The 12,658-nt window shown below is 41.2% G+C and overlaps 1 protein-coding gene across 1 annotated transcript; it reads right to left on the minus strand.

Moving 5' to 3' along the window:
* Window positions 1–1,663: 1,663 nt before the first annotated feature.
* RPRM (reprimo, TP53 dependent G2 arrest mediator homolog) lies at window positions 1,664–3,143 on the minus strand. The gene has a single exon (XM_040229101.1). It carries the CDS (start codon window positions 2,900–2,902, stop codon window positions 2,573–2,575), a length of 330 nt encoding a protein of 109 aa, XP_040085035.1. The 5' UTR covers window positions 2,903–3,143; the 3' UTR covers window positions 1,664–2,572.
* Window positions 3,144–12,658: the final 9,515 nt, after the last annotated feature.

Below are 12,658 nucleotides of genomic sequence, written 5' to 3' on the forward strand. Positions count from 1 at the left end.
TAGTAGGGGGCCTGGCAGCTTCCCCCCTCCCCAATTTTCAGGAATTGGGCTTTAAATAGAAAGCACTCTTCAATACAAAGGCAAATTGACCTGCAGGTTGAGACCTTTCTGTGCCTGAAACTCACTATTAAGCAGATAACTTGTACACAGCAGAGCACAGTGGAAGATTCCTACACACTCTTGATAGGAATCTTGGTAGGTTGGTTTTTGATCCCAAATCAGTTTCCACACTGAGTTTAATTTTAAATGTCTGGTTTGTGCCTGAGTGAACTGGTTCTGCTTTCTTTGAAACATGGAGACAGCAGATTAACTTGGTGCCACAGAAATTAGCTACAAAATAGAAAGTCTCCATTTCCTATAGCGCCCTCCATGACTCACTCTTGACTACATGTTGCCCCTGCTCCCCTGCCCAGACAGAAGAAAACAAGCAAATGCTTACCTGCCGAACATACAGGAACAATAGGCAAAACTTCAAAATCCTTTCTTTTGCAAGCCTGATATATATATGCATTCAAAAAAAAAAAAAAAATTCTATGTCATATCCCCACACAGACAAAGATTTACTCTGGGAGTGAAACAGATACCTGAGTGGGCAGGATGTTAAGGGACACAAACATTTGATCACAACCCTTCAGACACTTACACTGTTTATGCCAGTTGTGTCTCTTCTCAATTAAATAGGACACTTCATTGTTGTTGTTGTTAATTTTAGTCCACCTTGTATCTGCTACAGTGAAGCTTTTAATTGCTATACCATAGCAGAGGATTCTTTATATTTTTGAAAATATTTAGGATCCTACCCCAGGTGTGAAAACAAACTGCTCAAAATCTGTTGTCAAGTTACAGCTCAAAGCTATTGTATCCTTTGGGTTATTTTCACATTCACAGTTTTCCAGGCTTTTCTTTCCAAATCCCCTTCAATTTCTGAGCCCAAAGACCATCTGTAGCTCCTCTCCGGCCAACTTCCAAGTTTGGGTTACACACATCTATGACATTCAGAACCTCGGTTAACTCCTCTGAACCTTTTGGCTGGTCCTGGGACTGATTACCCAGGTTGCGTTTATCTTCTACTTTCGCCCTTCAGATATAAAATGTAATATGACAAAGACAATATACTTTTGGTTTTAGTAACAGTCGTGTACCCCGGGGAGAATCAGCGTCACTCTGTCACTCTGTACTTTAGGAACTACTTTTCCTCGTCTTTTTTTTTTTTTGATCAGGATCCTGACGCCTGCTTGCTGACGCTGGTCAGGAGAAGATGCCCTCCCTGAAGCCTAGCCAAGCCGTCTCTTCCTTTCATTAGCGGTGTAACCCTGTGTTCCCACCGGAGCCCTGCACGGAAGTGTAATCTTCCCGCGGGGGCCTTCCGTTTTCTCGCCTGGCTCAGAGCGCTGAGCCTAAATGAAATATAAAATATTAACTGAAAGGGAAAACAAAGGATGCTGCCTCCAGAACGGCTCCAGGGCCTGAGACTTGGCCAGGGCACTCGTTCCTGGGCCTCTCTGCCTCGCTCCCCCCCGGCCCCCCCTTGTGCCTGCGTAGGATCCACGAGTTGAATCGCAGCTCGCCAAAGCGAATTCCACCTCGGGCTGGTAACCTGACCCCTCAGCGTCGCCCGTTCCCTTCAGCCCGGGGCGTAGAATGATCACCAGGAGGCCAGGAAAAAAACACTTAAACGTTGCATTTATTAAGGAAATTTTAAATAAGGAAAAAAAAAAAAAGTCAAAACGGTGTCACCAATGTCAAGAGCACTTTTGTGGTGTAAACCGTGCAGTCACGAGCTAGGAGTTCTATCCCGGATCTTTGCCCCGGGGCCAGCTGGAGTGCCAGTCCCGCCCCACCCCCCCCCCCAAAGACCCAGTTGGAAATGCAATAAAAGAAATAAGTCACCCCATTCACATTCGCAGGCTCCCCTTCCCCCACCCGTTCCCCTAACACAAAACTCTAACCCCCAGGCAGGGAAACAGGCCACTAGGGCGGAAAAAGACTTATCAAATACTTGTAATCAAGCAAACAAACACAAAACCCTTTAAAACGGCACGTTACAATCAATCAAAGGTATTTATCGCCTGTCCAGTCGGGGCTACAAGGAGCTGGAGGGAATGGGCGCGAACCCGGACACGGTTTGCGTGTCCCCGATAGTTCGGTTAAGTGGCATATATGCGGGTCACTTTTCCGGTCACCAGGCAATAGGTGCCGTTGGTCTCCGCCTGCCCACCCTCTCCACCTGCACCCCCGAGCTTGGCCCACCTGCGGGTGGAAAAGGGCCTTGGCCTGGGTCGGTGTCCCCGCATTCTGCGCTAGCGGCAGCTTCCAAAGTTCTGCACCCTAATCGCCTTCTCTTGCCACTTGCTGCTGAGTCCAGAGTCAAGGCTCTCTTTTCCTACTGCCAGGCCTGGGGACTTTCAGAGGGCGAGCGATAAACGGGTTCGCTTCATCCCGAAAGGCAAAAGTCGAGAGAAAAAACTGACTCCGACAGGTTTGCTTTGCCCAGTCTCGCATGGTGAGAGGGCGCGGCCGGGCTGGCGAAGTGGGGAGGCGAGGGGCGGCTGCCAAGGGGGCCGGGGGCCGGTCAGTAGGGCCCCACGACCACCGCCTCCACCTCCTTAGACGGTCTCCGGTCCTTCACCAGGAAATTGATCATGCCCTCGGACTTGATGAGAAGGTTGCAGCCCAGGAAGAAAATGCCGAAGACCACTGTGAGCGAGAGCACGCACATGACGGCGATCTGAACCACGCGCATGATGTACAGGCTGCGCTCGTCCGGGCCGCCCTCCGCGAAGCCGTCGTCGGTCACCACGGACGCCTGGGTGCAGCAGCGCACGGCGCGCTCCAGCGCCTCGCTGCTGTTGGCCAGGAACAGGCCGGCCACGTCGGTCTGGTTGCCCAGCGCCGGATTCATCGCGGGAGCGGGCGGGCGACTAGGGAGGCGAGGGTCCGAGCGGTGGGAAGGCGGTAGCGCGGCAGAAACAGGTGAGCTGAGCGCTCACTTGTGGACTCGCGCGCGCGAGGACCACTCGCTCGCTTCTTTCCAAAGTCCCCGGCTGGTGGGAGTTTCGCCGGAGCCTTCTCGCCGCGCGCCTCAGTCTGGCTGGTCTGCGCCGTGTGCTTCTGCCCGGGCGGTGCTCGTTCCCGGCGCTCGCTCGACTAGGGGCTGTTGGAACTTGGCGGGGCTGGGCCAGCCGGGCCGTGGGAGGTGCGGACGGCGGCGGTAGCACAGCTGCTCTGAGCGCAGAGCGGCCCCTTCTGGCTGCACCGCTGCTCTGCGCCCGCCGCTGCTGGGCGGTGGGGGAAAGAAATGGGGCGAACCTCTTATTTTTTCTTGCTTCTCCTCTTTTCGAACTCCAAGGATAGGCAGAGATCGCTTTTCTGGCTTGATGGATGATTGAAGAGTTTCGAGTGGGGGAAGGGTTGCGACCAACGGAAAGTTTCCTAAAAACTGGGTCACACAAGCTCTGCGTGTCCTTGGCCTCCCGCCTCCCTCACCTCCGGGAGGTGGAAAGTGGCGATGAATCGCAGGTGGCAGATGGTGTCAGCGAATACATGGGCCCGCCTGTGCCCGACTTTGTCTCGCTTGCGACGAGCCGGGAGGGAAGGAAGGAAAGAAAGAAAACGAGGGAGAGAGGAAACGATTGGAAAACAGAGTAAGGCAGATTTTATAGAGACTCTTGGGCAAAAGAAAAGGGTTTAGGGAAGGAAGGGTTCTTCTGTGGCCATTGTGGTTGCCAAGAACAGGGTCACCTCCTTGGTAAGGGAGGGGAAGGTAGACAGAATGGCTGCCCTTGTAATCTCAATTGCAAATGAGTTTTTGGATGTGCTTCCAGTGTTTTTCTCTGCTGGCAGTAAATCAGTTGTTTAAGGGAATTGCTCATCAGCACCCATCACCTAGAACACTGGCCAACTCCTGGAAGATCTCCCCATTTTCTGTAAGCTGATATATTTCTCCCTAGTCATTTTAAACGAAGCTACAGATGTTTTAAGGGCCTGATTGAGACTTCAGTCCATTATGATTCTGCTTCTGGTTTCAGTGAAATGTTATAAACCTGTCAGATTGTTTCTTGAGCCCTAGAAGAATACTTCAGGTTTTTTTTTTTTTAATCTTTTCTACTCTTTTTCTTCCCCTTCACTTCTCCTTCCTCTCTCCTTTCCTTTTTTCTTTCAACTGTAATAGTTGGAAACCAGTAACTTGAAGCCCAGTTCAAACTTTTCATAGAATACATTTATTAAATTTCTATTAAAACACAGTAGCTGTCCTGCCATTTTCAGCTCTATTCTCAACTCCATTATATTTGCTTGTTAAACCCTCTGATTTTTGTCTCCCCAAACATTATTTATTCCATGTTCAAAGCTTTCCTTAAATGTTTTGTGCTACTTTGTGACCACAATAAAATAGACTGAACTGTATTTTAGTGAAGAGTTTCCAACTTTGGGATGTTGATTGTATACCAGCTTCGATAAGTTTAGATGCTTCTAAGTAGCTAATTTTATTTTGGAGGTGAAGACCTAGGCTTCTGGGCCTCATCCATAATTCATCTGGTTTATTGCTCTAATTTCCCATGGTTATAATTGCCATGAAGAATGCTCCAGTCCCAATAATTTCTTCTTTGGACAAATTTATTACTTATTGGTTGGAAAAAAATTATTTAAATCTCACTATACATTCAGCCTGTCTTAGTTAATATGGGTGATACTTAACAGCAAAATGTAATGCATATGTGAAAAATTAGAGAAGAATTTAAGATAATATAAAGCAAATACCACAATGAATGGTGGAGGCAAGTAGTTAGAATTTAGAAAAGCAAAAGGTGGAGAATAGAGGTCATTTACAGGGATATTGAGACTTCCCAAGTAGCACTAGTGGTAAAGAGCCCGCCAGCCAATTCAGGAGCCATAGAGATGTGGATTTGATCCCTGGTGGAGGAGGGCATGGCAACTCACTCCAGTATTCTAGCCTGGAGAATCCCATGGATGAGGAGTCTGGCAGGCTACTGTCCAGTGGGTCACAAAGAGTCAGACACAACTGAAGCAGTTTCACACACAAACAGGAAGATATTAACTTGCACAGGATTGTGTGTTTAGTAGAAGCTGGGTACAACCGATTATAGACCGTAGCCATCTCTTTATGTGACAAAACAAAGAGATGATACATTTGTAAGGTCTGGTTACAAAAAGTTCCTAACAAAAAGTTCCATTTCAGAATTTGAGTATATTTGTTGATATTAACAATATTACTACTTTAGTAAGAAGTTATTATAAAAAATGATCAAATTTTGCCATCCAGTAGAGGTTTTGTATCATTAAACTTCTAGATTTGAGGGCTTCCCTAATGGCTCAGGTGGTAAAGAATCTGTCTGCAAAATGCAGGAGACCTGGATTTGCTCCCTCGGTCAGGGAGTATCCTCTGGAGAAGGGAAAGCCTACCCACTCCAGTATTCTTGCCTGGAGAATTCCATGGACAGAGAAGCCTGGTGAACTATAGTCCATGGGGTTGCAAAGAATTGGACACTACTGAGTGACTAACACTTATTTCACTTTTCAAAGGTTTTGTATCTTTAAACTTGTAGATTTAAGGAGTACAGTTTTAAAAGAAATAATGGAACACTCTGATGTTATTTTCTTTCAGTTTTAATTACTTATAGCCACAAAATTGTGGATAAAATAGTTGCTATTCCCATCAGCTAGTTCAGAACTCTGGGAATGTAGTTTTGTTTCCTTTATACCCCACCTCACACTGCCACCAGTCTGATTTTGTTCAATAAAATTGCAAAGTATCTACAGGGAAATTAGCTATAAACCAAGTAGTACAAAACGAACACTTATCACACACTTTTTACTGGACTTAAAGGGATATGAATAGGTAGAAGTTTTCTATAGAAATTGTTTATCTTTCCCTTTGGTATTTTGAGTGAAAAATGTTTATATAGAGAAACTTTGATTTCTGGAAAAGCAGATATTGATGTGAAATGGGGTAATGTGTTGGTAATTCACTTAAAATAAAAGGATTTTGATACATATGACTCACTGTTATGTTTTTTTAACTAGTGACTTCTCCTACTTTATTGGACAGGATATTTCATTTCAAAAAGTTATATGCTCATTATTTCACAATATAAATATTACACAAGGAAAGAAACATGTATTTATTCTTTCCTGAAAATATATCTATAGCATATAAAAAAATTCTGTAAAGATATTCCAGGCTGATGTTGGTGGACGTCTATCATCAGTGGTCATTAGATCTATAGTTTGAATAGTTTTGATGTAGGACAAGACAGTTGCAATATCAAAAATCTTTTCCTTGAGTCTCTCTCTCTGTGTATATTATGAAAATATAAGTAGAGATTTTTTAAAAGAGAATATCATACACATAAAGGATATTTATTACTTTGGAGCAAACTTTAAAAAAATAATTTATACCAGATTACACAATTTAAGATTTTTTGGGGCTCCAAAATCACTGCAGATGGTGACTGCAGCCATGAAATTAAAAGACGCTTACTCCTTGGAAGAAAAGTTATGACCAACCTAGATAGCATATTCAAAAGCAGAGACATTACTTTGCTGACTAAGGTCCGTCTAGTCAAGGCTATGGTTTTTCCTGTAGTCATGTATGGAGGTGAGAGTTGGACTGTGAAGAAGGCTGAGCGCTGAAGAATTGATGCTTTTGAACTGTGGTGTTGGAGAAGACTCTTGAGAGTCCCTTGGACTGCAAGGAGGTCCAACCAGTCCATTCTGAAGGAGATCAACCCTGGAATTTCTTTGGAAGGAATGATGCTGAAGCTGAAACTCCAGTACTTTGGCCACCTCATGAGAAGAGTTGACTCATTGGAAAAGACTCTGATGCTGGGAGGGATTGGGGGCAGGAGGAGAAGGGGACGACAGAGGATGAGATGGCTGGATGGCATCACTGACTTGATGGATGTGAATATGAGTGAACTCCGGGAGTTGGTGATGGACAGGGAGGCCTGGCGTGCTGCGATTCATGGGGTTGCAAAGAATCGGGCACGACTGAGCAGCTGAACTGAACTGAGGGACTCATATTCATTCATATAGCACCTGGAACACAAGAGGAAAGCCAGAAATAAGCCAAACAGACCATCAATCTACCAAAATATTTATCATGAAAGCCAAATACCTAAACTGATTCCTTTTTCTCCTGAGGTTGATCCCTCAAATTCTCACAAATCTGTGCATTTTGACTTCTCATGCAGTTGTAGCTCTCTCTTCTATCTTTTTTCTTGATTACAGGATATCAGTATCAACACGTGGGTTGCAGAGGAGAAAATGGCTGAAGGTAGGTGCTTTTACAACTGTAAGGAATAACAGTAACAAGCAGAAGGAAAAACCGAATAAAACAAACAACATGCACACATTTTCTAAGAGTGTACAGTATTGATTTGGGGACATTAAATACAGAGACAAACATTCTTAGATGGTTAAGAATCTAGCAAAAGGTGTAAAGACATGGATTTTGAATCCTGCTGTCCTCAACTAGCTGTATGATCTTGAAAAATTCCTTTACTTCTTCATACTTTATTTACTTTTCTGTGAAACGGAGATGATATTTCACAGGAGGTTGAAAGGATTGATCTAATCCATGGAAATAGCTGAGAATAATTATTAAATAAAATAGTTATCAAACAATATAGTTACTAGATAAAAATATATTGCAATAGCTCCTGAGGAGGCAGCAATTGTATAGTTCATTTTAAAAAAGGCTAAATTTTGTTGAGTAATTTTTTCAGGAAAGCTAGAAAGTGAGTGATACATTTTAGAAAAATTGCCATATGAAGCAATTAAGCTTGTTAAGGAAAAAATTGAAAGGATATGGAGAAATTAGAACCCTTGTGAGTTGCTGATGGGAGTGTAAAATGGTATAGCCTCTGTGGAAAAGAGTATGGTGGTTCCTCAAAAAATTAAACATAGAATTGCCATATGGTCCAGAAATTTGATTTTTAGATATATTCACCCAAAAGTTGAAAGCAAGGGCTGAAATAGAAATTTGTACATATTCATAGCATCATTATTCACAGTAGCCAAAAAGTAGAAACAATTCAAATGTCCATTAGTGAATGAGAGGATGAAGATGTGGTATATACATAAAATGGACTCTTATGCAGCCTTCAGAAGCAATACAATTTTGTTACATGCCATAACATGGACAATACTTGCAGGCATTGTGCTAAGTGAAATAAGCCAGACACAAAAGGACAAATACTGTATGATTCCATTTACACCAAGATAGTTAAATTCATAGAGACAGAAAGTAGAATAGTGGTTATCAGAGGCTAGGGTGAGGAGGTAATGGTGAAAAATTGCTTAACTGAGAAGAATGAAGTTTCATTGGAGAAGATGAAGAAGATCTGTAGATAAATGATAGTGATGCTTGCACAACAATATGAATGTACTTAATGGCACTCAGTTGTACACTTAAAAATTGCTAAAATGGTAAATTTTATGTTATTTTAATTAGATCTAACATAGATACTATACAAATTTCTTCAATTCATAGAAGTTGGAAAATAACCCCCAGACATCACTATTTATCTCCCCATGGCTCAAAGATTGGTGCCCTTAGAAATTTAGAGTATTATTCTTCCTATCTTTTTGTTATGCTTTTTGAACTTAGTCTCGATGTACTGTAAATACAGTTTATATCTTGCTTTTTTCCTTAACCCTGTATTTTCTCATAACATTAAAAAATTATTATATGCACATTATTAATGAGTGTGTAGTACTTCATTATTGAAGATACTATTGTTTATAAATCATTACTCTTTGCTTATGTTCCTCTCATATATTGTTATTGAATCAATTACAGAGAATATTTTTGCTCATTAATGTTTATAAACCATTACTCTGCAGTTATGTTCCTCTCATATATTGTTATTGAATCAATTACAGAATATTTTTGCTCATTAATATTTGATAGGATGCTGCTGCTACTGCTAAGTCACTTTAGTCGTGTCTGACTCTGTGTGACCCCATAGACGGTGGCCCACCAGGCTCCCCCGTCCCTGGGATTCTCATTTGATAGGATAAATTTGCACAATTGCAATTTTCAGTGATAACAGTATTTTTAAGAAAAAGCAGCACATAGTCAAACTGTTTCTTTAAAAAAAAGTATTACCAATCTTCACTACCATTTGAAAAACATACAAATTTTAGATTTTTATCATGCCCTGTAGAGTAGGTATTCTCAACTTCAGCTACTGTTAGAAACACCTAAAGAGCTTTTAAAGTTTTTGATATCCAAATCTAACCCACAAGGATTAAATCAAAATTTCTGAGTGTAGGGCCTAAGTGTCTGTATTTCTTAAAATTTCCCAGGTGATTCAATACATGAGCTATGACTGACAACCACTGGTCAGAGCAGTGTTCTCAAACTTGTCCTGTCTTAAGATCGCCTGGATTGGGCTGGGAGATGACTGATTCCCAGGTACTATTGCAAGCCAATTGAATTAGAATTTCCCTGACTTGCTTTCTGCGTTCATCCATTGGGATTCTGCTTTGATGGGCCTGGGATGGATCCCTTAGGAAATGCTGTTCTTGAACACCACATATGATTTTAAAAATTATTACTGCATGTTTGATAGGGAAAAAAATGGTACCTTGTTGAAGTTGTGTATTATCAATTGTAGCAGCCAATGTTTTTATATACATATTTTAGAGCTGTATATCCTACTTTGTAATCTTTATATTAAGATTCAGGTCCTTTGTCTATTTCTCATTTGATATTTTATTATTCATATTGATTTACTGAGTTGTAACAAACCTATAGGGTTTCCCAGGTAGCTCAGTGGTACAGCAGCCACCTGTAGGAGACATGGGTTCAATTCCTGGGTCAGGAAGATCCCATGGAGAAGGAAATGACTACCCACTCCAGTATTCTTGCCTGGAAAATTCCATGAACAGAGGAGCCTGGTGGGCTACAGTCCATGGGGACACAAAGAGTCAGACACGACTGAATGAATGAGCACACACGTACACAACAAGTCTATCAGATATATTAACTATATAGTTAACTATATAGTTAACTATAGTTATATATTAACTCTATATTATATATATAACTATATAGTTAATATATATATTATATAATATATACAATATATGAATATATAGTATATTAATATAATAATATATATTATATATAATTATCAAATATATATTAATATGTTCATCATGCTTAAGCATGATGAATTTATAATTTATTTTCAGTTCCCTTTCCTTTTAAATTAGGCTATATACTTTTTGGGTACATGGAACTTTCTTATACATGTAAATACATTGACATTTCCATTTGTGATTTCTTTCATTGCTTTTTCTGTTAAAAGGGAAAGTGCATATTCAAGTTTTTCCATGTAAAACCCATCTTTAGGACACAAGTTCAGACAAGTCTCTACCACAGAAGCTTTTTTCAGCTGGCTCACTGGGGACATACACTTTGACCTGGCTCACCTTTAATGGCCTTGCAGAATGCTCTAACATCTGCTAAGACATCAAGCCAGGATGTGAAAGTGTTGCCAAGTCATGTGTGGGTTTTCATCTTAAGAATAGTCTAGCATTGCTACCATAAAATTAACAGTTTCTCTAGTAGACATATCTACATTTTATATATAATGTCAGCCCATGCATAGCCAGCACTTTGAGTTTGCTTCCTCACTAGGTACAAGAAAGCTATTCTGAATCTTAGATTATTTAGATTATCCACAGCCATCCACCAGAAGACATCTAGCAATAAGACACCCCAGGAGACCTTTCACATCCATCTTGTAAATTGCTTGGGTGATCTAGGAGAAGAATGGTGAGCAGTGAATGGTGTGGGCAAATGGTCCATTCACACCAGCAAACACATCTATGCTCTCATTCTCTTGGTTAGCCATAAAACGTTAGCAAGGAGATGAAAATAAAATGATGTACAAAGTTAAGCTAACCCTAGTAATACATAAGGCCCATAAGGGAAATAAGCCCATCACAGAAAGAGAAATACTTCATGATTCCATTTATATGGGGTGTCTAAAATAATAAAACTCATAGAAACAGAGAAAACAGTAGTTGCCAGACACTGAGGAGTTAGTCAATGAGTATGAAGTTTTAGTTATGCCAAATGAGTAAGTTATACATATCTACTCTACAGCTATAGCCTATTGTCAGCAATAAGGTAATATGCACTTCAAAATTCATTGAGAGTAGACTCACGTTAAGGGTCCTCACTACAAAACAAACAAAACAAAAAACTAAGGGATACATAAAAACTCAGAGGTGTTAGATATGTCTATTACCCTAATTGTGATGATAATGTTACAGGTCTTTGCATATGTCCAAACTCATCAAATTGTACATATCAAATATATGCAGTTCTTTATATATGTTATACTATTCTTTTTTTTTTTTAAAGAATGAATTAGTTGTCTATGAAATAGAAAGAAGTGTGTTTCCCAGAATTCACTGAAAACAGACTGAGATAGGCACCTGAACCCATGCAAAAAAATTGTCTGGTGAATTGCTACCATCATCAAAGCGTGTTACGTATTCTGGTAGTTATGGGCTGATGGGGGATGCTTTTTATTGTTTCTAAACTTAAAAAGTTTACCCTCACTCATAATTTATTATTTATGTATTATTATTGTTATTTTGCGGGCTTCCCTGGTGGCTCAGACAGTAAAGAATCTGCCTGCAATGCAGGAGACCCAGGTATGATCCCTGGATTGGGAAGATCTCCTGGAGAAGGGAATGGCAACACACTTCAGTATTCTTGCCTGGAGAATTCCATGGACAGAGAGGGGCCTGGTAGGCTATAGTCCATAGGGCCACAGAGTCAGACACAACTGAGCAATTAACACTTCAGTTCAGTTCAGTCACTCAGTCGTGTCTGACTCTTTGTGACCCCATGAATCACAGCACTCCAGGCCTCCCTGTCCATCTCCAACTCCCGGAGTTCACTCAGACTCACGTCTATCGAGTCAGTGGTGCCATCCAGCCATCTCATCCTCTGCTGTCCCCTTCTCCCCCTGCCCCCAATCCCTCCCAGCATCAGAGTCTTTTCCAATGAGTCAACTCTTTGCATGAGGTGGCCAAAGTACTGGAGTTTCAGCTTCAGCCCCATTCCTTCCAAAGAAATCCCAGGGCTGATCTCTTTTAGAATGGACTGGCTGGATCTCCTTGCAGTCCAAGGCACTCTCAAGAGTTTTCTCCAACACCACAGTTCAAAAGCATCAATTCTTCGGCACTCAGCCTTCTTCACAGTCCAACTCTCACATCCATACATGACTACAGGAAAAACCATAGCCTTGACTAGACGGACCTTAGTCGGCAAAGTAATATCTCTGCTTTTGAATATGCTATCTAGGTTGGTCATAACTTTTCTTCCAAGGAGTAAGCATCTTTTAATTTTATTTTTATTTTTAAAACAGGTTTTTTGTTTTTTATTTTTTGTATTTGTATTGCTTATATTTAACGGAATGATCTATCTGGAAGTTGTTTTGGCATCAGTTTGCTCTTACCCTAAATGGCCATAAAAGGTAAATAATAACAGAAAATTGTAAAGTTTAGAATTTAAGGGATTTCAGGTATCGATTTCTTTACAATAGAATGTGTAAATTACACTTCTAAAGTATAGACACTGCATCTGTCTGATTTATCTTTTGATTTTTGC

This window comes from Oryx dammah, unplaced genomic scaffold, assembly GCF_014754425.2.
Source record: "Oryx dammah isolate SB20612 unplaced genomic scaffold, SCBI_Odam_1.1 HiC_scaffold_27, whole genome shotgun sequence".
In the NCBI taxonomy this organism is placed as follows: Eukaryota; Metazoa; Chordata; class Mammalia; order Artiodactyla; family Bovidae; genus Oryx; species Oryx dammah.